At 43.2% G+C, this 27,755-nt stretch overlaps 2 protein-coding genes across 4 annotated transcripts in view; both read left to right on the top strand.

Annotated features, from left to right (window-relative positions):
• Positions 1–30: 30 nt before the first annotated feature.
• Positions 31–17,651, top strand: edem3 (ER degradation enhancer, mannosidase alpha-like 3). Of its 2 annotated transcripts, XM_030049469.1 has the most exons (21): positions 31–1,325; positions 1,436–1,481; positions 2,013–2,113; positions 3,444–3,483; positions 3,876–3,988; positions 4,223–4,376; positions 5,995–6,129; positions 7,778–7,883; positions 8,198–8,295; positions 9,594–9,719; positions 9,880–9,963; positions 10,200–10,283; positions 10,734–10,858; positions 12,107–12,275; positions 12,376–12,521; positions 12,691–12,835; positions 13,032–13,223; positions 13,539–13,704; positions 13,960–14,145; positions 14,605–14,652; positions 16,251–17,651. In XM_030049469.1, exons 1-21 carry the CDS (start codon positions 1,237–1,239, stop codon positions 16,616–16,618), a joined length of 2,721 nt encoding a protein of 906 aa, XP_029905329.1. In that variant the 5' UTR covers positions 31–1,236; the 3' UTR covers positions 16,619–17,651. The 2 variants fall into 2 exon arrangements, with proteins under 2 accessions (XP_029905329.1, XP_029905330.1); XM_030049470.1 differs by lacking the exon at positions 14,605–14,652 and having other exon boundaries at positions 32–1,325.
• A 663-nt stretch (positions 17,652–18,314) lies between these two features.
• Positions 18,315–27,755, top strand: part of LOC115358221 (uncharacterized protein C1orf21 homolog) — a 30,804-nt gene continuing 21,363 nt past the window's right edge. Inside the window, exon 1 of one of the 2 annotated variants that reach the window (XM_030050101.1) lies at positions 18,315–18,563. The gene's annotated coding sequence lies outside the window, so the exon portion shown is untranslated. Of the gene's footprint in view, positions 18,564–23,100; positions 23,162–27,755 lie in introns of those variants that run through there. The other variant, XM_030050102.1, reaches the window with a different exon arrangement.

The raw sequence follows: 27,755 nt of genomic DNA on the forward strand, positions 1-27,755 counted from the left end.
CTTACCAGGTGTTCCGGAAGCGGATGTTGTTGACGTTTTATTCGCAACAGCATCCGCTTCGGGCTAGCTAGCTGAAGTAGCAATATATCTTGAAGACCCTGATGAAGTCAGACAACATGGGGGCCGAAATTATCCGCCTCACCGTCTGAAACACAAGACAGTCTGGCTGCGGTGCGGTGCTTTACGATGGACGAACTAAGTGCTGGTTTTTCTCTTGTTTTCCAGTTCTTTATGTTTTCACCGGTTCAGCTGGCTAGCACGGCGGGCTAACTGGCTAAACCTTGACAAGTGCTTGTCTGACAGACTGCTGACGAAAAGAGAACTGTCAAAGGAGGAAATGATTATATCGTTAAAAAAAAGTATCTAAGTGATACCAGGAACGGCTGGCTTGGCGGGGCTGCTGGTTTTAAGTGAATTTGTTGGTCATGTGGAAAAGGGAGACAGTTTGAGGAGTGGGGCTACACCGCCTGGGTAGATATTTACAGGTGAGCCGGGGCAGACTTGGTCCAGTCGGCGCTGCTGGCTTTGGTTTCCCGGCTGTTTTTCCTCCGCCGGTGTTTCTTGTACCCTCAAGGGACCAGGAGTAACTCGATAAGAGTATGACTAGTGTGGTTGCTGCTGTTAAGTGAGGACTTTGTGTGAAAACATGTGGGAAATAATATTGTAAGCTTTATTATTAGACCACTGGACTCTCTTCAATGTGTGTTCTGGTTTTGAGGGAGTCCTTTGTCGTCTCCGTGTGCCAACGTGTCACATGTCTCGGTTACATTATGTTCGGTCCGGGTGACAGTTTGTTAAGTAAACAGGTGTGACAGGCCGGCACCTGCACTAGCTTTGCACGGGCACGTATGCGTGCTGCACGGCTCATAACCCTGGGTACGCCTTTATCCGTTATGCTTAGACATCCGGCTTTACTTGAAATAACATTCCTGCAAACTACTGAATGGGAATTTTGACCGAGATGTACTTTGTGGTTTTATTATTGTGGCCAACTAAGTGACAGGATCGTTTCGTGGTGTTATTTGTAACCAGTCAAGAATAGCCAGTACTCCTCACTGAAGCCATAAAGGTGTTTTAACATGATCTCAGAGGTATAAACACAACACCTGCAGTGTGGGCTTGTGTTTCGCCGGTGTTTGTTGAGTGTAGTGGAAAGACTGAATGTATGCCAGTGGGCTGACTGAGAGCTAAACTTTAGTTGTATGTGTGTCGCTGTGATCTTGCCCACCTGCCACAATGCCGCCTGTTTTGTTTTTGTCGCTGCTGCTTGGAGCATTATGCAGTCTAGGACAGGCCATGTCCCGGGAGGAGAGGCACAGATTGAGGTGAGTTGAGGCAGTTGCTCAACATCCTTGAAGCATAATGTGAGACAATCTCTTTGCTGTAAAAGCTTTTCTTAACACACTGACTTGTTTGTGTTCCACCCCTCCCAAAGGAACCAAGTGGTTGAGATGTTTGACCATGCTTATCAGAATTACATGGTAAGTCCTGTTCCCCCGCCAGCTCCTTTCATAGAAATGGGGATTTATAGTTGAATGGATTTAATAAATCAGCCTCTGTGCCGCCGTCTTGATAACTGAATAAGTTTCAGGAACATTGAGCAGCTTATTAGGTTGCGAGGCCTATCTTTGAAATGCCTTTTTTCCTCCCAGCGCAAATTGCTTGTAGAAAATTGAGAATATCGTCCTGAAGCTGAGCTATTTTTGTTGCTTTACATTGATAAAACGGGTTTCCAAACATTAACATTCTTTTTTTGTGATGCTTTGTATCTCTGGCATGTTTTCAATGCTAGTGTTCAATTCAGCAAAAAACATGCCAATGAGAGCTGCTTGCTTTTACAAATGCCCAAGTGGCATTGTGCTGCTTCTTTCCATGTGGATTAACTGATGTCTTGTGTCCTTGGGATGAGTGGAGTCTTAACAGACGGAGCTGTCCTCTTTGGGCAGAGAGGAAACTGGAGGTCACAGCTACATAGTGTAAAAACTTTGTTGCGTGTGTGTTTTATTATCCAGGACCATGCGTACCCAGCAGATGAGCTGATGCCTCTGACATGCAGAGGAAGAGTACGTGGGCTTGAACCCAGCCGAGGTGATGTGGACGACGCATTGGGCAAGTGAGTAGCCCACTACCTTCTTCTCCTGAGATCACTATTGCTGCATTATTTGTATGCCAAATGCATTGGTGGCATGCATAATAGGCAGGCTTAGTGCTCTACTTAAACACCAGATATCCCTTGGATCATGTACCATTTACCCTGCTAGGACAAGGCGGTGAGACTGACATATACATCACACAAAGATCATAAAAAAACGCCCTCAATGCACAAGGCTGGCAGCAACAAGGGACAAGAGATTAATTGAAAACAATACATGAAATGCATTTTACCTCTCCAACTTTGAATTTCAGTCAGAAAAGTTGAGAAAACACACACAAGCTGCAGTTGCATGCACACTTTTTTCATTCTGATTGAAGATTTCAGGTCAACTGTTTACATGGGATGTGATTAAATATGGTCTGGTTCGACATGCGCTGACTCATCAGTCCATTCAGCAATATTTGAATGTAATTTGTTCAACGCTTTGGCCTATCCCAGCATTGCTCATTTTATGTTGACTTGTCTAAATCTTTATTTAGTTATTTATTTTTTTTTTTCTTACATTTCGGTCTTCAAAATTGTTTTGTTCTTTTAGTGCTTGTATTAAAAACAAAATCTCTGCAGACATCCAATGTATCTTGGAAGCCCCTGTTGTTTTTTTGTTTGTTTGTTTGTTTTGTTTTTTTGTTTGTTTTTAGAGGTGGAGGAACATATGCCACCACACACTTATGTCTGGACGGAGGGCATCGTGTGCAGAAAGTATACAGCCAGAAAGTAATCAGTTAGTTATCAGAAAGTTAAATCATTTGCATGATACAGTTTTTCCTTTGATTGGTTCATGCAAAGTTTTAAACCGCCCCTCTGTAACTCATTGAAATTTCAGTTGGCTTGGGCCTGTTTATTCTGATTTTTATTCTGTTTGGGCTTTTAAACCGATTATAATTGGAATATTCCAGGTAAACATAGCAAGTGATTTAGAGTATAGTGGGTAAAAATATAGTTTATGTGACTATGCCATTGTTGTTTTCATGTGGCACTCGCTATGATGTGGTTTATAAACTGGCTGACAGTTTATACTCTAATTTGGTGGTTTGCCATTCTCACACCCGCCTACATCAAACTGGGCACCAAACTGAGCACAGCCTATATTTACAGGACAGTGATGACATGGATTAATGTCACGCCATGCCTAGCTCTTTCCTTGTATGCTTGGGAGGTGGAACTCGGGGCAAAGATTCACTTACACATGATGATTAGCCAAGATAATGTTGTATAACATTTTGACATTTTCCTCAATGGGAAATGAGAGGCTTGATAAACAATGATTTATTGTCTCTCTATGTGTTAGGTTCTCTCTGACCCTAATAGACACTCTGGATACTCTTGTGGTAAGTATTTATATATATTTTTTTAATTGCCATAATCTTTGTGGTTGCTTCACTTTTTTATTTCAGCTGTATACATATGCAGTAAAAACTTGATATGAATGCACGGCATAAGTTGATAAACTTGAAGCAGTGTTGCATGCACACTGTTTAGGAAAAGCGCCCCAGGAAACATTTATGCATAACATTGACATTTAGACTCTGTGGACCCTCATTAGAATGTAGAAAGAAGTGTCAGAGTTATGAGTTCAATATTCTTGATAGCATTATTTAAGAATTTCTTAGAGCCTTTTTCTCAACGGTATGCAGTATGTTTTATTCCTCATTTAAATTCTGTAAAGATCTTGTTAATTCAGTCAAATTTTTATGCTATTTTTGCTATTCTTTACTCGTAGCTGTTGAACAAGACAACAGAGTTTGAGGCTGCGGTGAGAAGAGTCCTGTCGGACGTGAGGCTGGACAATGACATCGTGGTGTCTGTCTTTGAAACAAACATTCGTGTCCTGGGGTGAGATTTGACATTGGACTGGATTATCACAATGATTTAAAAACAAAAACAAAACACAGCAGTAATCCTACAAATCTTATGGCGACTCTGTTCTCTGACAGTGTGCAAATAGTTAATCCTGTTAATTCGTTTGGATTTTAACCAAATTAAAAATAAGGCAGTAGTGAGAAGAAGTGAGAGGACTCTGCTATACGTTGATCTTAATGTGTGGGTGTTGAATGTATGTGTGTCCAGAGGTCTGCTGGGAGGGCACTCCATGGCTATGATGCTGAAGGATGGGGGGCAGCACATGCTGTGGTACCAGGATGAGCTCCTGCATATGGCCAAAGACCTGGGCCTCCGCCTGCTACCTGCCTTCAACACCAGCAGTGGCCTGCCTTACCCCAGAGTGAGACAAAACAACACACAAACATAAAAATACATGGAAGGAACCCTTTATGTCACAAATCAAGCTGAATATCCTGTGGTCTGTTTAATGCAGGGATGTTTAACCACACCGGTAATACATGCACGGCTTTTGTTTTGTTTATGGTAGTAAAAAGTCCCATATTTTATTCAGTTTACATGATTATGTTTTCAAATATACTATGGTCAAGGGAAGAAAAAAATGTTCTTCATGATGTTTTTTTTAAAAAAGTGTAGTTTAGTTATAATTGTGTTGATTGATATGTTTGAACACTGAGTCCTGAAGACAGAATAATAACAGTTCTGGACCTTGATTGCTGCTCTACCTAAAAAGAGGCAAGCTTTTTTTTTTTTTTTTTAATAGTATTAGTTATTGTTTAGTGTGGGGAGCCACTGAAGACCAAGGCCAGTTGTGATGTCTCAAGATGACTCAAGTCTGTCCAAAATCTGGGTTTTAAATATGCAGTAACTTTATATGTAACCTGTCAAATAATATTCAGTGTCTACGATTAATGATTACATGAAACATCTTTGACCACACCAGTACAGTGCAGTCCACAAGAGTCAACTACCAAGATTTATTAATTTTTGACAAATGAGGAAAACAAATACAGTTTTCCTCAACTGATGCTTCTTTTTGAAAAATACATTATTTAGAGCTGATACAAAACAAGGTTAGATCTTTGAGTAATGCTCTTATGTAAAGGGGCTGTATCTGAATATAATTTTTAAAATTGTTCTGTCTCACTATATATTTAATTCAAATATTAACTAACTCATTCCCAATGCACAGTGTAAATTGCTCTTTAAAAAATGAATACCAGATATTGCTAAAAGAATGAGGCCCTCCATGTGTTACTGCTGCTACTGCTGGTGCTTTAGCTTTGACAGGCTTTGCAGTTGTTCATAACAGTTTCACAGGGGCTTTTTGAAGCAGTTCTGGGCCAGTGTGTTCCCTGAGTGCTGAAACACTATTCCAGCACCAAATTGCAGCTTGGAAAGTTTTGAAAGGGACAGCACAGCGCACACACTGGTCATTGAACATGATCTACATCCAGGATCCACAGCCAACTGAACAAAGGGCATTCTGCTCAACTTTGTGAACTTCTATTAATGATATACACACAACCGTTTTCAATCTTGTTTCATTTTCGATAATTGGTTAAACAAAAGATGTAGTGGCTGTGGACTGGGACTGCTAGACATCATCATGCATAAAAAGAGAAATTTGAGCTGTTATTATTGGATAGTCGTGTTAATTGAATATTTGATTATGGTGTACAGTCACAGAGAGTCACAGGATGAACACAGACAAACAGATGTGCACAGACACAGGCATTAGCACTAGACACGTTTGCACCCACCTGCAGGGTTGAACGATGACAAACTGACACACATTTGCTGATGCTCACAGCGAGAGGACACATGGACGACATCCTCTACAGATCATGACTGCATAATTCCATTTTCTGCTCCAGTGCTCCGCTCGCAGCTGTCACAGCTTTCAGACACAGACTTTTCTTGGTTGACTGCCTCTCATGTGCAAACCAAATGTGACTCTAAAAACAGCTTTTTAATCTTGTTATTACTCTGCTCTGCAGGTGAATTTGAAATACGGCGTCAGGGGTCCTGAGACAAGAACAGGCACAGAAACAGACACCTGTACAGCGTGTGCAGGGACCATCATCCTGGAGTTTGCTGCCCTAAGTCGCTTCACTGGAGATCCTGTGTTTGAGGTAACAAATTGTCATCAAATAATCAGATCTTATCATGCAAAACATGTCGCTTTAATGTAACGTTTTAAAAGAGGGACTTGGTGTACGCACATGTAGCCACACTTATCAGGTGTGAGACAAAAACTTCAGTACATAGCACAAAGAAATAAAGTCTGCGCACTTTGTTGAGCTCCCAATAACACTCACATGGAGAGAATCTAAGAGAACAACATCATTGGTTTACTATTATTATTGTTCTATTCTATTCTATTATTATTGTACTATTTGTTATTATTGGCAATTACTGGTTCAACACAGTCTGCACTCTTTATTTCTTTGTGCTATAGTTTAATGTGATGGACCACTTAAAAAGTGGAAAAGCTATATAGATCTTAAATGCAAAAAGTCAGTTTTAATTAAATCACCCTCTTATTCAGATCTTTCTCGCTAAGTTAACAATAAGAGATAAAAACAGTGTAATGAGAGATTATGACTGTTACATGGCTTTGCTTTGTAAATGTTGTTACCATATGCATCGGCACATCAGACACATTATATTTCTTTTTGACTGATGTAGCTAAACTAAACTTTGGTTTTATGTTTTGCTGGTCTGCTAGGATGATTTGCTGACTTTTAAAGATTTACCTACCACCTCTGTCAAACATCTGTAAATAGGTGTAGACTTGAGGGTTTCTCTCTCTCTCTCTCTCTCTAATTTTGTTTATTTATTTATTTTAGTTTGTGTCTATTGTCTAGGTTGTCTCCTTGGTTTGCTGTATTCCTGGTGGTATTGCCACACAGTCAGTGTAGCTGGTGATATTAGAGCTCATCGTCTTACCCTCAGAAGAGGCTATTTCCACCATTCATTTACATACAGTATGACAAATAACCTCCAGAACTAGATAATCTTTCGTGGTACACACAAAGCTTTACTAAGTAAAGCTTTACTTAAAGCTTTACTTTGGTTTTGCCAAAGTTTTTTTTTTTTGTCGTTATTTCATTGTGCCTGAGTTGAATATTTTCATATCAGTGTGTGTGCATTACATTACATGCTGCTTACTGTCAATCACCTAACATCCCCAGGAAGAAACAGAAGCCTCCTCCAGGGAGTAATCCTTCAAATGCATGTCGCCTTGCAGATTTAATTACCACATCGGTGTCTTCTTATTTAGAGCACCGTCATTTTGACAGCAGTTCATTTCAAGCCAACTTTGACATGTTTTTGCAAAGTTTATCTTTTAAAAACTGTTTAAAAATCCAGGAACTATTAAAAAAATAAAATTATACACAGACCACTTCACAAAAGAATTTGGGGGAAATAAGCACTTGATGCACATTGTTGTAAATGGGCTATAACTCTAAATGGCGCTGGTATTCTCCTTTTAAGCTCTCTGATCAACCTTAGCCTTGTGTGACAAAGAGATTGGTGGCAAACTTGATGTCTCCAGTGTACATTTTTGTTCGAGGTGATACAGTTTCGCTCCCTGTATCTGTTGGAATGAGGCAAAGTAGTCAGATTTTTCCTGATGAGATAATGTAAGAGCCCAGGACTGGCTTATTTCTTGGCACCAGCAGACTGCAGTAGTCATCCCCTGTTTGAATGATTACAGTGTCTGCCTCTACGTTTTAGGCAGCAAATTGACTTTTGTAATTGATGATGCACACACAGGCCCATGCCCGGAGAGCCCTGGACTTCCTGTGGGAGAAGAGACAGAGGAACAGCAATCTGGTGGGAACCACCATCAACATCCACTCTGGAGAGTGGGTCCGCAGGGGTGAGAGAGGGGAGGCGGAGGAGATTTGGGGCTGAGAGGTGGGATGAAGAAGACACGGGAGGATTTGAGGACGATGGCATGATAGTGAGAGATGGGAGGAAGGAGTGAAAGAGCTGGCAAAGGGCTCATATTGGGAGCTTGTAGGGGGTGTATGATTGAGAGGGGGAGTTAAAGGAGAGGATGGGTGTAATGGGATATTGATGGATGAGTCAGGGGAGTGTGGGGGTACAGAGGAGTCATGGTAAAAAGAAAACATCTGCTTGCCATCCTGTTTATGTTGTCCTTAAAGATGTTGTGTGTTTGTGCTCCTCCAGACAGCGGAGTGGGAGCAGGAATTGACTCATATTATGAATACCTGCTAAAGGCCTACATCCTCCTGGGAGATGACCTGTTTTTGCAGCGTTTCAATATTGTAAGATAACACACATGCACACACACACACACACACCCTCTCAAACAATCACAGGGTAACTCTATCCCCCTCTCTCTGCATAACAGGATTCTGTCACGATGGCTTCTCCCACATGGAACAGGGTTATACTATTAAGTTTTCTGTATTCCTGGATTCAGATTAACCATTTTGCAGGAGCAGTTTCTGTGCTGTGCTGTAGCTTACATTCAGTGGATATGTAGCCACAGCCGAGCTCCAACCTCAGTCCCTTGATGGCCATTAAAAGTCTAAAAAAATCAATAAAATCTACTATTAATTTTAAAATCATACACATAATGGCATAAACAAAAACACATTGTATTGCATTATGTTTGATTCTCAAGTTATTTTCTCTTTAGATAAGGACCAAAAAACTTTACATCTATTTTACGGTACACGTGTAAATGCAAAGTTGATACCTCATAAAAAAAAAACAAAAAAACAAACAAAAAAAACCCCACTGACCTAATTTATCTACATTTTACAACCTGTTTGTTATTTCAAACTTCATGGGTTTACTACAATTTACAACAATTTAATTATACATTAGCTAATGGTAGGCAGATGATAATGATGATGAGAACAATAATAATAATAATAATAATAATAATAATGAGGAGAGGAGAGATGATGACAAGAGACTTGATAATAGTCCCATTAAGTCAATCAGAATGAGCAGCAACAGCATTAACCAAAGCCAACCTCTGAAGTGAAGAGTGTGTTGCACAGTTGCTGCACCACAGAAAGAAGCTTAACAGTCCACATACGCAGATAGAGGTATAGACTAAAGCAACTTGAGGTTTTATTATTTATTATTTTTATTTTTTTTAGTGAACCTGGCAGGGTCTGACGGGTCCTGTCAGGTTCAGGCTGACTTTGAGGAGTCTGCACTGCACAGAAAGACTGGCTGCTCCTGTGCTGCTCCATTTACACTTTGAAATGCCGCTTGACAACCGATATAGACAGTCGCTTGAGTCTCACATGAACAATGTCATCTCACTGATGCCAAGTTGATGCTTGTGGTGCAGACACGGCGTAATCTCCCAATTACAGAATGATTCAGTATTTTATGGAACAGCTGTCAACCCTAGATTTGCATGATATACATTTTTATACCAATAATTTGAAGTTATTTTATGATACGCTGCACAAAATGCCCCAATTTAGTGGTGGGTGGCCCTGGTCTAGTGGTGGGTGGGGGGCCCATCACTGCTTATGCGAGGGGAAACGCTGCTTAATAGTAATTCTTATCCTTAATTCACTTTTTGTATTCCACCCAGCACTATGCATCCATAATGAAGTACATCAGCCAGCCTCCTCTGCTGCTCGATGTCCACATCCACAAACCTCTGCTTCCTGCTCGCACCTGGATGGACTCCCTTTTGGCTTTTTTCCCTGGCCTACAGGTCAGAATTTGCAGATCCCACACTTAAATCTGAAGGATTATCACTGTCAAAGATGATTTTTTTTTTTTCTCCTCTCATGATTCTCATCATGCAAAAATTTACTTCGCCCACAGCCTTTGGTGGCATTTGAGTAATTTTGTTCATACCAAATACATCCCAGGTGCTGAAGGGAGATATCCGTCCTGCCATTGAGACCCATGAGATGTTGTATCAAGTCACCAAGAAACACAACTTCCTGCCTGAGGTAATCTGTGTCTCAGTCTTCTTCCATCTGGCTCTTTATGCCCTAGGCTGTAACAACAATGAATGATTTGCGTCACTGAAACAACTCCATATGGCTTGTGTTGGCAACAAAAGACTTGGTAGAAGTGAGTTAGCTTTCACTTTATGTGTCTGGCCTGTATGGCTTTGTTCCTCTATTCTAACTACACTGCTTCAGATGGCGCACTGACCCCCACATCTCTCTCCATCCGTCCCCAGGCCTTCACTACTGATTTCAGGGTACATTGGGCCCAACATCCCCTGAGACCTGAGTTTGCAGAGAGCACCTATTTTCTCTACAAGGTAATTTATCAAGGATTCATGACATACTGCAGAGGTTCTTTGGCTTTTCAGCGTCACAGAACAGAGGAAAACATCTATTATTATGAGCTGGTTTGGTAAATATGTATTTCATTAATGCATACTTGATATTTTACTTCTATTTTATTGACATCTGAGTAAAATCTTAAAGTACATCTAAGATCCACTGTCTCAGTTTCAGTGATTATTAAGCAGCAGCAAGCATAGCAGATAAATGATTTATATTCTCTGTTAACATTTCAAGTAATTTGGCCGTTGGCACGCTGCGTCCACCCTTAAATATTGAGTATTTGGACATAATAAAACACTGAGATCATTTGGCCAACCAAAGGAAGTTACACTCTTTTGGTTTTAGCTTTTCCTTCTTTATCAATATGGAGTTGATTTACTGTCCACTGTTCTGACCGAGCTACTGTCCTCTCTTTCTCCCAGGCCACAGGAGACCCTTACTACCTGGAGGTAGGTCGCACAGTTCTGGACAACCTCAATCGCTTTGCCCGCGTTCCCTGCGGCTTTGCTGCCATGAAGGATGTCCGCACTGGGAGCCATGAGGACCGGTGAGACTGCCAGCTCAGAGCATTTGGAGGATGATACAGCGCAAAGACTTCTGAAGTGCAGCTGTAGACAACATTCAGAAATGCTTTATTTACATTCAGATGGCACTGACTACAGCAAACACAATGTATTTACACATTGTGGTTACAGATGTGCAAAAGTTGTTGTTGTTTTTTTGTTTTTTTTTCACGGTCGACTAGTTCCTCTCCAAAACGGCCTATATTTAAATGAGGCTGTTTTGTGAATAGAGTTCTAAATAAGTTTGTGAACTACCTTAATAAAGAAAAAACAGCAACTTGTTTTTTTTAAGGATTTTTTTTTGGGCATTTCTGCTTCATTTGATAGCAACAGTAGAGAGAGACAGGAAGGGCAGTGGAGAGAGAGAGTGGATGACATGCAGCAAAGGGCTCAGTTTGGGTTTGAGCCCGGGCTGCTGCAGTAAGGACTTAGCCTTCATACGTGGTACGTGCTCTGCCAGGTGAGCCACTGTGGTGCAACTTTGCATTTTTTGAGGCTGAATGCACAGTTCTTTCTTAAATTAATAAGGGCAAAAATGTAAAAGATCTTTCTGGTGTGTTTCATTTTTTGCACTGATATTAATTAGGTACCTACAGCCTTGGAATAGTTGATATGACAAAGCTTTAATAGAATAGGAATACTTAAGACAGCCTTCCATAAGTAATACAATTTGTGGGATTCGGCAAGTCACAAAAAAAATGAATAGGCTGTAGCAAGCCAGTACATGTACAGTGCATGAATCAAAGTGGCTAAAAATTAATTAATTTAATTTAATAAATGGGGCGCCCCAGAAGCTCACGTGGCAGAGCACATACCACGTAACAAGGTTAAGTCTTGGGTTCAAATCCGAGCCCAACCCCTTTGCTGCATGTCCTCCCTTCTCTCTCCCCTGCCTCTACTGTCTCTCTATACGGTCGAATAAAGAAGAAATGCCCAAAAGAACAAAATGATAGTAATTACATAAATACATAAATCCGAAAAGAAATATCCCTAGTTGAATTGTCAGCTGTTTTCTGACTTGTTGACTATTCTGGCCTATCTCTAATAGTGGTGAATTGAGTTGCTGTAGTGTAACAAGCTTGAGGAAAGATTAACTGCCCCTTGAATGATCACTAGATAAACAACACAGACGGATAGTAGTTCCTAGTTGTTGAATACATCAAATGTTTTTATGTAGTGTGCAATTTCTCGGCTGAGTGACCCATATCTTAACACGTCCTCTCTCTCCTCAGAATGGACTCGTTCTTCCTGGCTGAGATGTTTAAATACTTGTTCCTGCTGTTCGCGGACACCGAGGACCTTCCATTTGACGTGGAGGACTACATCTTCACAACAGAGGCACACCTCCTGCCCCTGTCGCTCTCCATGGCCCCGACCTCTTCTGCCGCCACCAATGCAACAGTAAGCGTCTGATACTGAGGCCATCATAGCTCAGTTTCACAAAGTGATGAACGCCTTTACACATGGCAGTTACTAATAAAATGTTTTTTACATTCTAAAGACAGAGGAAGAGCTGGATGACTCTAACTTTGATTGGACATGCCCTAACACCCGGCTCTTGTTTCCTGACCCTGCCTTCCCTCGGAACCTGCGAGAACCAATCCGCAGCGCCGTGGACAAGAGTTGCCCCCGCCCTGCCCCTTACCGGTACGTATAGGGACTTGTGGCATCGGTATTTGTATGCTGACACGCTTTTTTGTCTTTTTTCATTTAGCTTTTTTAACAGCATTTGTGTGTTTTTGAGAAATTCTTTTAACCTCTTGTTTCACCTTTAGTCTGTCTTCACTCATGTGCTTTTGTCCATCCATCCCTCCAGTGAGCCTGGTATGGGCCGTCCTCCCCTGAGGGCTCAGGACTTCATGGCAAACAACCCTGAACATCTGGAGCTGCTGAGGAGGATGGGAGTCAGCCTCATCCACCTGAAGGATGGCAGGGTGCAGCTGGTCCAGCATGCTACACAGGTAAACACGTTAGCAACAGGGGGAAACAGACACATGATCTCATAAAGGGCTCACATTCACAAAAGTACACAAAACACAAGGCCAAAATAAATAATTTTCCTCACAAGATACCTTTGTTTTTTCTACCCTGAATAATTTAAAATGTTTAATTTGCTCTCTCTCTTCTTCTCCTCTCCCCTCTCTGGCACACCCACAGGCGGTGAGTGCGGTAGCAGCAGAGGATGGCATGCGATTCATGCAGGAGATGATGGAGCTGTCGAGCCAGCAGCAGAAAGAGCAGCTTCCTCCCAGAGCCATCCAGATTGTCTCACACCCCTTCTTTGGCAGAGTGGTACTGACCGCTGGCCCAGCTCAGTTTGGCACAGACCTCTCCAAAAGTGCCACAGGGGTGAGTGGATTTTACAGCATGCCAAGCTGCCAGTTTTCAAATGGGCACCTAGCTGTCTGCACGTTTGTTTTTCCTACCGAGAGTCACATTATTTTTCTGTTTTTTAAGAGCGCACTTACTCTTCTAGAATATTTTCCTAATTCAAACAGAAGGACGGATAATTGTTGGCGAAGCACTTGTCCAGAAGGAGAACATGAGGGATTAGGCTGTAGAATTATTCGGCACATGATACGGGAATTTTACCCAGTGATCTTTCATTCTTTTCAGCCAAAGGGAACTCATCTGTGTCTGTTCCTTCCTTCCTTCTGTGTGTAGGTGCGAGGCTTCGTGACAGTGGCTGAGCCGTATAGTGGCTGCTCCGAGCTGGCCAATGCTGAGTATGTCCAGGGCCGCATCGCCCTCCTCCAGAGGGGTCAGTGTATGTTCGCTGAGAAGGCCCGACACATCCAGAAAGCTGGCGCCATTGGGGGCATCGTCATCGGTGAGCACAGGCAATTAATGGCACATGACACAGGATATCAACTCAGTGACTAGATTAGTGCTCGATAAATGGATTACCCTCAGCCACAGAGCTTCCTGCGCATTGGCATGATGACTGAATAAATATAGTAGAACTTCTATAAATCGATTATAAATGAATAACTGTAAGACAATCTACTGGTCTGTTAACCTCCACTCTTTCACTGCCTGGCCCATCGTCCTCACCGCTCTCCTCGCTTCCTCTTCCTCCTCCCAGACGACAACGAGGGCAGCAGCAGCGACACGGCCCCACTGTTTCAGATGGCCGGGGACGGCCGCAACACGGATGACATCACCCTGCCTCTCCTCTTCCTGTTCCACAAGGAGGGCAACATCCTGATGGAGGCGCTGAAGGAGTACAAGGAGGTGGAGGTGCTGCTGAGTGACAAGGCCAGGGACAGAGGTGAGACAGCGGCTGCAGTCAGTTACAACATCTGCCATGTGCTCTCCTCATTGATCAGACTCTCCTCTGTCTTCCTTTATCTTTCTTGGGAAGATCTGTCTTAGTAATTTACTATTGTGACTCCACTGACTGAGCATCAGTTTGTGTTTGACGTAATAATGGGCGAATAAAGTGCGGTAGTTCAGGCAGTATTTGAAGGCTGAGTGATGGTGAATAATTACAGTCGGTTGTCATCTCAGCCACCCACCAGCTAGACGTTTAATGTGCGGGGTGGAGGTAAGCACCCTCACCAGCACTGTGCACTCCTAGTTTTCCTATTTTCTTCCTTCATCTCCCATGCCCGCCTGTTCCCTGTGGTGGACTGTAACAGTGCCTTTCCTCTCCTTTCACTTCTCACTTCTTTCTTTCTCTCTTGGCTTCTCTTCTTTTTTCATACCCCTATCCCCTTTGGATGAGCAGCAGCCATTTTCAAAGGTAAACCTCTCCCTGGCAGCCTTATTGAGAGCAGTAAGTATGCTTTTCTCCATCTTTCTTTGTCTGCTTCCCACACTTTTTTCACCCTTTCCCTTTCTGTTCACCTCCTTGAAGCAGTGTCCCTATCGCTCTATCCCTCTCTCTCACTCTGCCTGCTAACCACAGAAGTGAGTGTGTTTTAGATAGAGAGGCTTAGTGCTGTCACAGTATAGTGTCATCTTTTAGTCGCCCCTTCAGAGCTCAGGATCATGACAGCCCTTGATCCTTTCTCTCACTGGAGCAAACCAATAGATACACATGGAAAGGCAAGGTAAAGTGGGACAAACCCTGTTGCTGGGTGGGGCCTCACTTGTAGTTTCTCACCCAAACAATGTATATTGAAGATGGTTTCTGGACCAAAAATTAAAATTAAAATTAAAATTTGTATTTTTTTTTTTTAGCCTGTCATGCTTTTATCTACATGGGCTTCTGCAATTTTGGCCATCTTGGCTGTCGATCAGACTCTATGGTGGTAAAATGAAAAGAAATACAACAAAAGCTCGCTTTGTCATCACAAGTGAGGACAAAATCAAAAATCACAGTAATGTTAACCTAATTTTGATGTCAATGTTAACTGTGATGATATTGTAGGAATGACTATTAGTGCTTTCCTAAGATATTTGCACACCATATTTTTGATAAGCAGTCATTAGTAATGTGGATATGATGACCAAGCAGGTAGAGACAAATAACTAACAGCTTCACTGGGAAATAGCGTCTCTTAATTATGTTGGAGCCTTGAAAACTACGACAAGACAACACTGATAATCTTTGCCCTATATTACATCAAAAATCCCAGATGAGATCTAGCCTCATCATGATATTGATGTATTAGCGATATATATCACCCAGCTCTACTACACAAAAATGTTGTTTTATTGATCCTGTAAGCATATTCTCCTTTCTTTTCCCTCCTTCAGCCAAGTTAGAGCACCGGCTCAGCTGTAAAAAAAAAAGCAGCCTCAGAGCTGGTAGGAATTCAGTATCTTGTTTGAAGACATCTCAGCACTGTGGATGCTTACTGACAGGCACTTGAGGCCCGGTTTTGTGACTGGAGGACAGACGCTCTAACCACAAAGCCGCTGTGTCAGAAAAATATCTTGACAACCTGAGCAACGTTAATAATCCTTTTGTGTCATCGCAACAGGACTTAAATTCAGGGATGTATGATGAAAATAATTGACAACTTCTTTTAGACTCAGTTTGCAGTTGAAATAGCCTACCTTTTCAGCTCCAATGGTGAATAAAACACATTTCTTTGCAAGTGAAATTTTCACAGTACAACTTTTTGCTGGATCAATTTTTTCCCAGTTCAGTAGAGTTCAGTGCAGTTTGGTTGTGCAGCTATGTGAGAAGGTCTTTATTCTGTGGCAAACATGAGTCACCGTCAGCATCATGCTGTTACAGCTGACAGCCTCTTGATGAAAACTGCTCTATTTTTGACTGGGAATGACTACCAGGAGGCATTTTGTATAGATTACTGACTGAGGAGGAGGTGGAAGAAAGAGGTTTGTGTGTATGTCTGTTTTTATGCGTCCTGCATGTCTTCATCTAGAGAGCAATCAAATCTGACCCCCTCCCTTTCTTCTCAGGCATGGATGCACAAGAAAAGGAAGACTGCTCAACTGAGGGGACTTCTCCTGCCAATTCAGGTCCTATTGACCAATCACAGATGAGTACAATGGAGACGGATGAATCTGCTCCTGAGGAGGTTAATCCTTCAGAAGAGAGCGTAAGCCCTCCAGACGAAGAAGTTAGTCCTTCAGATGAAGTTAGTCCATCAGAGGAGGGAGCTAGTCCCTCAGAAACACACCATGAGCCCAAAGTAGAGAGAGACTCTGAGAAGAGAGAGGAGCCTGAGGGCGACACAGACTTGAGCAGCCAATCAGTGGATGAATTGCTAGCTGACTGGCGAGAGGACTTGGAGGCATTCCAGCAGATGGAAAAGGATGAACTCTGACGGTCGTCCGAGACACTGTACTCTGTGATGCCTCCATGACTGTGCTATGATCCCACCATGGGATTAACCTGGAGGCAATGCATCTTCAGATGCCACCACCTAAAAGATGAACTCAAAGGATACTTGTATGAGTGAAGAGAAATCTTTTTTTGGGTTAGGCTTGGTTGAAAACGAGAAATGTAAATGACTGTTTTTCCTCCATGGATGGCATTATGTGCCAAGGCAGCCGACATATCTCTGGACCATAAGGGAGTCCCCTCAGCCTGGTAGATGTCTGATGCTTGAGACACCATGGTTCTCACCTCACCTTCTCACATTTTCTGTGTGCCTGTCATAACATGCCCTTATGACTGACTATGCTATGGACCACACTGTATGTAACAATGTGTCTCACTTTCCAGTCGGGTCTTGTTTAATCGCCACGTCATCTTTCTCTGTATGCATTTCTGACTTTTACTTAAACGGTAACTCATCGTGAATGCTGGTTACACAACTACTCTCACTGATTAATTCATTGACTGGTTGATTTTATTTAAATATAATGAGATTATTATGTGTTGATGCAGCGTTTACTGTTCTTTTGTTGAGCCTAATCATGTGTACAATATGATGTTAGCATGATGTGAGTGGAGGACTGTGTTGATTGGTGGGGTCAGTAACATGGAATAGTCTCCATGATCTTATCGTGGTCGACGCCAAACCTGTTCGCTGTGGAAGATATATGAAGTCATATGTTAATGTAAATATGTACTTGTCCAGATATATTGACTAAAATAATCTAGCGCCGCTTTGCTCAGGTTCTGGTCAGTCTGATCAGATCACCCCACCATCACAACCCTCTGGACCACATGGGGTTGAGTGGACCCACCCTCAATGTGTTGCAGTGGTGACTACGGAGCCAATTAAAACACCGCCACAGGGGGGCGCTGTGTGATCTGTCATGCTGGAGCTGCTGACTGACCGGAGGGTGGAACCAAGCAAAAATAAGCCAATAACTTAACACGATGAAATTTAATAAAAATTGATAAGAAAATTGAGCTGGCTGGCTTGTTCCTTTGGATAATTTATAACATTTAAAGAAGATGATGACAGATGTAGAGAGAAAGTAGAAATGAATTTTCGCCTAAATTTTGAGTGTTAAGCTTACTTTATCAGAATGTAAGTTATGCTTGTGAATAGCAGAATTAGCCAATGTTAGATTTATATAAAAGTTTAGTGGCGGACACTTGATTTGATTGTCTTTCAATCACTGATATAACCAGTACACTAAAACTAAATAGGTGTTAGCCCATGCCTTATAAATAGAAAGAGAAATCAGTTTATAATAAATACATTAGCTGCTAGAGCAACAAGGAATATTGGAGTGGATGGTGAAGGTTTAATTAGCAATCATTTGCTTTTTGTTTTGCACAGTTTGGCCACATTCAGTCTATTTTGTTCCTTTTTTCCCCTTTATAATAAGGTTTGGAGTCCACCGTGATAGTTCTGTGATAGGAAAATGCATGGTAAACATCACATAGCAACCAGTGTCAAACTGATCAAAGTTACACTGAAAGAGGTGGAAAACATGATTTTCCAGAAAATACAATTGATGGTTGCTGGCGAACACTTGGGTGATTACAAGCTCCTGCTGGTTCGTAGCGTGCCCACATTTTCATAGCGCACTACATCACTGATAATTATAACAGAGTGGAAGTGCACTTTCACTTCACTGGACCCAAAATAAGCAAACAGCAGTAGTCCAGTGGTGATTAGTAAGGCACTCCTCAGCAAGATGGCTGCATTGCTGCACGGAATAGTGGCATCCTGGTGAAATGACGCAAGCCACAGTTTACGTTCAGTTTAGTGGCTCGAGCTTTCCAGTCTCCATAGCGCAGATCCCGCCCGACAGACAGCCGGAAGACCGGCTATTCTCCAGTGGACCGAGCGGAACCGGTTCATCAAAGTAAGTACCATCATGTATTACTTGTTAATCGTCTCCCAGAGGTGTCGTCTGCGCCACGAAAAGCACATGTGCTCCCCTACAATTTCTTTCTCTCTTAGCGCTCTCTCTTTTGTTGTTGTTTCCTGAGTGTGGAGTGTACACCGTGATTACCCGGCGCTTTCCTTCCTGCATCTTGGGCTTCGCTTTTGTCGATGCTTTTGTGCTTGTGGCGTCCGCTGTACTACGGCGGGGTTAGCTTTACATTTCGGGGCTAAAACATGGGACTGCTCGGGCAAGCCGTTTCCATTTGACGAACGCGTGAATGCTCTCGTTTTGGACAGCGCTGGCTTCAGTGCATTTCAAAATTTCCACACATCCTGGCTGGCAGCGCTGTGCCACCCTGTCCTGCTGTTTCCCATCGCCTTTCTCTGCCTTCTGTACTGCCATTCAGTGTGGAGGAAAAACTCACAGGAGTCGGACCTGGGCTGGCAGAGGCTACACACCGTTAACCTTTGTGAATATGAAAGTATGTATGCACACACCGGGATCGTGTGCGCTCCCTCAGCCCCCCAAGCCTGCGTTTCCCTGTGGGGAACAAAGCGCCCAGTGTCTCCATGCAGCGCAGCTGGACACAGCTGTTCACTGGAGCTGCAACTCTGCCCTGCACAGGCTCCAGGACAAACCTCCTGCCCAGTGCCCAGGCCTGGCTGCTGCCTCTCTGTGCTGCAGCTACACTGGGCTGTGCCTCTCGGCCTCTGTGCCATGATGAGAGAAAAACATTCCCTTCTGTTACCCATCACATATACCAGTAGTTTCTTTGGCATTTGGTTAGGAACTGTTGAAGCCCTTGTTGGCTGAATGGTTTCGTTGCCTGTGGATGTTGGAGTGATGTGTGTGTGTGTGTGTTTGCCTGCCTCAGATAGAGAGGAAGAGCACTGCTCTGCATCTAAGAGGATAATATTAGGAAAGTCACACTGGCCAAACTGAGACATGATACACAGGCTCATTTGCAGCTGGTCTGCCAAAACAGAGCCAGGCCTAGAATTGGAGTAAATATATTTTCACTGCCAACGGCAAAGCTCCTTAATCATCAGCTGTTCATGCAGGAGCACAGGCTCCAATGTGCATACACACACACTTGCTGGCTTCATCTTCCTTCCTACTAGTTGTGCTAGAACCCACTTGGTGACCAGCAGGCAGATCTACAGCATACACATTACAAATGGATCCAGTTGTTGACTTCCTGAACAGCCTGCTTGGCCGCCTTGTGTGCCTCATGCCTATTGGCTACTGTAGCTTCCCCCGTGGGAGCCACACCAGACCATTACATCTATTTGGTGGTTGTGTTGCACCCTGGCGTGAAAGTAGGTTGGTTTGCCCAGCCTTGTGCATAGCATGTTGTCACCAGCAGCTTATATCAGGGTTATATAGGTTAGAGTCATGTACTGGAAACCCTGCCATTGGATGGCCATGTTGCGAGTCCCCCCCCTCCCTCTTTTACTCTTTGATTTATCTGTCTGGCTTCATCTATCTGCCTCCATCTGCCTTTCCCTCCCTCCCTCCATCACTCGTTCATTGCAGAATGTGTGTGTGTGTGTGTGCGTGCGTGCGTGTGATTGGTTGCTCACATATGGCTTTGGTTCCGGCGGCTACCAGTAGAGACAGCATCCAGCCCACTGCACAGCCTGCTCCGAATGAAATACAGGAGCCCCTCTTTCTCCCTCTCTCACTGTCCATTTCTCTCTTCACCCCCTCCTCTCCCCCCCAGCTCTCTCTCTCTCCCTCTCTCTCTGAGGCAGGGGCATCTATTATTAGTCCTGCTGTCCTCTGCTCCCCATCCCTCTCATCCTCTCACTCATCACCATCATCTGCCTGTCCAGCCGTCCGCCGGTGGCCTCTTCACCTTGGGCTGATTGAGCCGATTTTTGGTGGCAGTTGAGGTGATTGTGTGGCCTGTTTGGGTCATGATGCAACATCTGTGGTGCCACCACTTGAGGAGGAGGGTTTCCATGGTTACCACGGTGTCTTCTCTCTGGTGTGTGTGCATGTCTGTGTGTGGGAGGGAGTTCCCAATCCCATGACTGAGTTAAATATGCTGTGCATGTTTGCGCACGTGTTTGTGTGTGTGGTGGTCTCTGTAGCAGTGCTGAGTGGTGTCAGGTGTCAGATGAGGTGGTGTGTATTGCAGTGTAGAAAGCACAAGGCCAGCACAACTTGATCCCTCTAGGTTCTGTCCGTCTTTCAGTTCGACCGATTTGCTTGGCGGACAGTTGGTACTGTGTGTCTTTCTGACTGACTAATCAAAGCCCAGGCACTGTACAGTGCAACATGAACCCAGAAAGCTGCATTTGAGTTATTGTCTTCTGCATCAGTGTCATTATCACAAGCAGCTTTATTTCTGTCATATTTGTTTCTGTCAGTCTGATTCACAGAGCTGCGGCACTGCAGCTGATGTGCAGAATGGTAGATGTGAGCCGTTTGTGCCGTCCGTCTCTCTTCTGTCTGTTCCCCATTTGAACCAGCAGAGCTTGGACCTGTAGTCCGCTGTGTGTATGCATACATTAATGTGCTTGTGACTGTCACATTGAGCGGGGTGTGTGTCCGTGTCTCAGACTGTGTTTACAGTGCGGTTTGTGTACCGAGTCCAGTTGGGAGTGTCCGGTACTGACTTGGCCGTGGGTGAAAGCCTGTCTTTTTGTCTCTCTGTCTCTCCCTCTCAATCCTGTTCTCACTGTGAAGTGTGGTGTGAGTCTCCGTACAGTGTTTTCCCATCGGTACCTGTTTCTCTCCTCCACCACAGATAACATGCACAGTACTCCGATAGCATCTCCGCATGCCTGCTCCTCCATAACAGCACTCCACTGTTAGACTGATGTAAGAAAAGAAATGGGGCATTCAAGCTTTAATAAGAGCCCATGCTTTTGATATTAAGATGACTGACGATAGGATTAAAATAACTTGAAATGATTTACTACTCCTGGGGTTAGGTATGTTTGAAAATGTTTTGATGCCTATGCTGGGTCTGATTCGTGATGTACTTTAAATGAAAAGGTGAGAAAACTATGAGAACTCTCTCTTTTAAAGCTTCCTTATTCTTACATCAGTTTGAAAGCAGTTACTTATGATTCATACCATGAATTTATGTAATAAAGATATCATGCAAGTATAAAAAGTTGGGGTAAAAAAGCTGGGTTTAGCCAGGTTTACCTTCCACCATATCCCTGTCCTTCAGACTGGATACTAACATGACATAATGCAATTATTATGTCATGTCATCTTTCATTTTTATGCATGCCTGTTGCTTTTCTAAATGGATTGAGGCAGTTTTCAGTTGATTCTCTCAGTGAAAATGCTTGTCAGTCTACTGGAAAACCTGAGGTGTCATTGGGAGTCAAACATTTAGAGGCATTTTGATACCCCATTGATATGAATCACAGTTGGGGCGATATATTGATACTATATCAATGTGAGACTAGATATTATCTGGGATATAGTGTATCATATTGTTGTAATGTTTCTTTTCCTGGTTTTAAAAGCAGTATAATGGTAAAGGGATGAACTTATTAGACTGTTCTAGTTGTTCAGCTGCTCTAGCTGGTCATCATATCCACATGACTAATGATTGTTTATCAATCTCTTTAAATGTCCAATAAAAGCACCAATAGTGATCTCTATAATACTGATGTATTCAGTCAAAGATACTTAATTTGTTCATATCACCCAGATGTAACATCAATAGCAAAGAATTGAATGGTACTGATGGATTTTGTGTGTTGACACCCAGACCAGCTCCGGTCCATGGTCACCATGTTGCCTCATAAGCAAAGGTGTGGGTGCCATTAGTCTCTTGAGAATTTTATTAGAAACTATTGAAGGCTTTACAGGCTGAATGGTTTCATTATGGCTGATGTTGGAACAGTGTGTGTGCGTCTGTGTGGGATAATAGGCAGAGAAAAGTGCTGCTTTGCATCTGAAAGAATAATATTAGGAAAATCATGGCCCGCCATCACCATGTTGGGCCCGGGAACACACATGCTCATGTGCAGCTCGTTGGTTAAGGGACAGAGACGGCATACATTTCAAATGTATTCTTTTCACTGCCACCACCGCCAGCACTCTATTCAACTGTTTCTGCTGGATCACAGGCTCATTAGTGAAAACACACACACAGGCACACATATGAAACTGCTTTGCCAATTATCCTGCAGCATACTCTCCAATTACACGTGGATTGATATTTATTTTCTTCAGCAGTGGTAATTTCTAATGAATATTCATGGGGGTATTCTTTTATTACGCCACTTGTGGGTTGATTTGTTAGCAATTCAGATGGATTTGGATGAGAAGAAATAAACAGGTTTGACCTTGTGTAGCTGCTGTGTTGTTGGAGTAGGTCTGGGCTGTTGGCCACGTGCAACTGTCTGTTGGGAAACGTGATGAACGAGCTCTCACACGCACACGTACACACACACACACACAGAGCAAAGATAGCACAAGCATAAACCATGCCATACACACCTTTTTGTAGGCTCCTGTAATCAGCAGTGCTCCTTCCACTGTGGAAAGGTTGCAGCCAGGGCAGGAAAGCACCTTGTGTTTTCTTCAAACCACAGCGGCTGGTAAGTTCCAGAACGTACCTGTTGATTGCATTTTAAGAATAGAGTCGGATCTGTTGGTCAGATTGCAAACATGGCAAATGGTAAGCCAAATTCTAGTTCTCCTTGGGAAACAGCTCAGGGCGACTTGTGTGCGTGCGTGTGTGTGTGTTTCATGTCAACCCAGGAAGAAGTCATGATATCACCAAGGGATTTCAGGAGTTACTTTTCCACTCTGTTGATCCTGCTCTTCACCCGCCTATCACCTCAGGCTCTGACCTGCAGTTACCTCTCTGTCACGATTGGAAACAGCAGAACAGAATGGCATTGGGCAGAATAACACAGGCACGGGTGCTTGCTTTTGCTCTTTTAGGGAATCAGTCTCGCACCAGAGACCACAGCCGTACAAATGCCAGCCATTTACCAGACTTAGGCCTCTGAGGAGACATTTTATCCTCTAGCCTAACCTGCATTATGGGCTGAAATGATCCATTTTAGCACAGTTTGCTTTCACCTGAGCCAAGACGCCACCCAGTACAACTCTGTAAAACATGAGGCTCAATGTCAATTAGCCTATTTTACTAATCTATGAGGTTGGCTTGCTATCAGTGATCTGAAATGGAGTCGCTCATCCCCTGCTCCCTGTCCCTGTCTCTTTCTCTCTCTCCCTCTGTCCGTCGCAGTTTCAGCTGAAATGGTTTTATGAGCCTGAACTAAAAACATAGGCCCCTTGCCAGTGTATATGTAAGCAACGGCATGTTGAGAACTTTCCCCCATTCCTTCACCAGCACATGCCACAGCTATGTGCTATCTCTTAATGCGTATATGTGTCTCTCTTTGTCAGTCACAAGGCCAGGTCCTGGTTTCACCAAACAGAACAGAGGAGCTCTTATATCTCCCTCGCTTCCTCCTCTCCTCCTCTTGCCCCATCCCTCCCTCCCTCCCTCCCTGACCACTTCTGACCCTCATTATAATAGTGAGAAATAGGAACGAGACGCTGATCACACGACATCAGACAGTCGAGAGAGAGAATGGAGACGTGCACTTGAAACAACACCACACCACTCATGAGAAACCCTTAATGGCATAGTGTCTACCAGCGTGTGTGTATATGTGTGTGTGTGCGTGTGTGTGTGTGTTGGCACTGCTTCCCAGGCTTGTCAGGCTGATGGAGTGCTTGAACTGGGACAAGAAGAGAGGTGCAGCATTTGCTCCCTGGCTAGAGTAAATATTATGGCGCACTGGCCCAGGAGTTGTACTGAACCTCTGTCCTGTCACAGTGCAAGGCAAAGAAACACACAACACAGCACAGCACCCCGCACAGAAAAGTGATTCTCCTCCGGTGTGTTGACAGGCAGGCTCAGGTGGGCCTTTTTCTAAAGGCTTTTGCTCTTAATGTTAAGGAAATAGATGCCAAATCTATATGTTATATTTTATTTCATTCCAAATGCTCCCTCTGAAATCTCCTAAATTAAATGTTTTCCATATGAATCGCATATTAGTTAAAATAACACATTAATCAGAACACATTGTATGTAATCAAAATTACCTATTACTGTTAACACTGTGCATCTGTTCAGCTGTTGCCATTAGCTGCAGTGACTCAATTTAACAAAAAAAATCTTTGTACAGTCATTCTGTTTTGGTAGAAGTTGTTTGGCGGGGGGTGTGTTAACATTTCAGAAAATATCACATATGGCCATAAATATCATGACATTCAATATTATCTGATATTGGCCCGAGCCTACTGGGAAGTTTCTCTGAGTATGAATATGAGCTAAAAGTCTAAAATAAAATCGAAGAGCTGGGATGCTGTCAGAGCTACTGCTGGCCAGAGATCCGCCCCTGAGCTCCGACTCTCCCCGTGGCTTTGGACTGGGGTTAAACTCATCACTTCTTTTCCCATGCCTTCAATCTCTGCTCTTACCAGAAAGCCACTGTGCTGATTACACCCCGGCACTCCCATTAGCTTTGTGAAGGGAAGTAATCAAGGGAACACAGAAGGGAATCCATAGAGAAAATAACACCCCTAGCCTATAACGCTGTCTTCCAAACCTGCCCCCCCCTTGTAGCTCTCGCTCTCCCTCTCTCTTTCCCTTCCTGTCGCTCTCTGTGTTTCCCTCTCTTTCTTTCGCTCAGCCAGTTTTTCAGGCTCCGTGGATGCTCACACTGCCTCTGGCACAGCCCTGTGTTTGAGAAACCTTTGCACTCGCACACTGCTTGGCCTGTGTATGTGTGTGTGTGTGTGATATGTGTGTGTTTACGCAAGCAAACGCCCCGTGTGTGTGTGTGCGTGTACACTCACATCTCCCACCACAGTCCCTTTTTGAGTTCCTCCTTTGACAAACTGACTTGTAAAGGAGGCTTATTCACACACACACACACAACTGAGAGCAAGTCGTGTCCCACCTCCAGATATGCAGGCATAGGCAAGCCTGTGTGTCTCCCAAATTATGATCGTTTCAAGGGCTTGGTTATTTGCCATGTATTAAGAATGCCTTTAGGCCTTAACATGCACTAAGAGTTAGAATTTGGCCCTTATGTGTTCCCTAGGCCCATATTATGTTTGTGTTTTGGTGTGTGAGCAGGAGGAATTAAGTTTATGTACACAAGACGGCTTCGGGGGTGAAACGTTGTCTCCTGACAGATGGTTCTCTTAGCCAAAACCTGGTTTCAACTTCAGCTTGGAGTGACGCAAGACCTGCTGGCTGACATCATGCCATTATTTATATATCTCTAAATTAGGCTACTACTTTGCTTTGGAGAATATGCACGGCATGAATGTTAAGCATCTGGAGCCGATTGCGTGGATGTCTTAGGGTGGTTGTGTGCCAGTTCGTTGTAAAACTCTTATCCCCTTCAGTCATGGGATGTTTATCAGATCATGTTCGCTCAGCTGTGTGTGTGTGTGTGTGTGTGTGTGTGTGTGTGTGTGTGTGTGTGAGAGACGGAGAGAGCTGCAAGAAATGATGGTGAGGGTCTTAGCCTGCCTTGCCCGAGATAGCTTGCCCCATTGACACACTTCCACATCTGTTGCAGCAGGCTGACACAGAGCAGCATTGTCCAGCTGCCCTGTGGTTTAACTCAACACCCTGCAACACCCCACTGTGGTCCTGAAAGGCGCACTGGGCAGAACCTGTGACTGACACACTGCTTCTTTCTGGGGTCGCTGATGCTAAAAGTGTATGCCCTTATGCTACCGCACTAGCCTGGTTCAAGACATGTGAATGACACCTTCGCTTTAAAAAGTTTTGAGCGACAGAGTGTAAAGGGTTGACAATTCAGTCTTGATATCGGGCAAGTACCGCAAAGCACTTTGAACCAGGGTTGAACAAGTAATCGAATCGGCTAAATGCAATATCCAAATCAAAGGAACTGATTTTTTTTTTTTTAATTTATTATTATTATTATTATTATTATTATTATTATTATTATTTTATCAAGTAACACCACATTACTTCATTTATCCAAGTAATGTGGTGCTACAGAGATGCTTGGCCTACAAATTGTATTCTCCAGATATAAGAAAATATGTTTGGTAGAGAACCCCAGTAATAATCCCCCACATCATTTTAATAGCTTTTTTTTTTTCCCCCGGTAAAAATGCAAATGGTGATGCTAAATTTATCATTCTCACTAAAACCATGAATCATATTTTAATCTCGATATCTGTCAAAATAATTGAATCATTCCTTTTTTTGACCGTATCGTTCAGCCCTGCTTTGCAGGGAAAGGTCCATAAAAGTTTCTTCTTTCCAATGTGACAATACTTAACAACACTCTCGCAGCTTTAGTCTTGGAGTTTTTGTGTCTCCACCATGGCTCTGACGGGTCTTGAAACCCCTGAAAGTTTGTGCACTTGAGAAATCCAAAATTAGCCCTTGAGAGTTTTTTTTTGAATGAATGAATGAATGAATGGCCTTGAAGGTACTTGATTTTTTATTTATTAAAATATAGGCGTAGCACCCTAATTCATCAATTTGCCTCAGCTCTCTGGCTCTCGCTGTCCAAGGATGAATCCTGCGAATAAAAAAACAAAGACTGATATGTGCACTGATAGCTCCCAATGACTTGTGCTGACAAGATGAATAAAAAAACGGAGGCCTCTGTGTTATGTAATTTTGACCAATGTCTTGTCTTACAGCAAAAACATGCCAGTTTTGAATCCTTCACATCACCAAAACACTTCACTGAATTTTACGTCACAGCAAGGACGGGAACCCTGCATCCAAATCCTTATTATGAGCATATGCTGAGCTTCATTCTTGCATATTTGGCTTTATGTAATAGCCAGCCTCCTGTTCAGCTGTAGCCTATATGTATAACCCAAGCAGCAGCAGCCGGGCTTACAGTTTCACACAGCCTAGCATTATCCCTGTGTGCAACAATAGTTCTGTGACTGCTCGGCCTATTTTTATCCTGCTCCTACTCGAAATTTGATGTTTCAACACACACAAATCAAAGCCCTTCAAACAGATGCTGCCCACACACTGAAGACCCTTTGAAACTTGAAATCCATCAAGTCCACTCGCATTCCCAATACAGTTTCCTCAACGCATTCAGAAGGGAGTCTCGGCGCTCTGCTGATCCAATATTCGCTTCAGTTCCACACTATTAG

The sequence above is a fragment of the Myripristis murdjan genome, chromosome 4 (assembly GCF_902150065.1).
Source record: "Myripristis murdjan chromosome 4, fMyrMur1.1, whole genome shotgun sequence".
NCBI classification, from domain to species: Eukaryota; Metazoa; Chordata; class Actinopteri; order Holocentriformes; family Holocentridae; genus Myripristis; species Myripristis murdjan.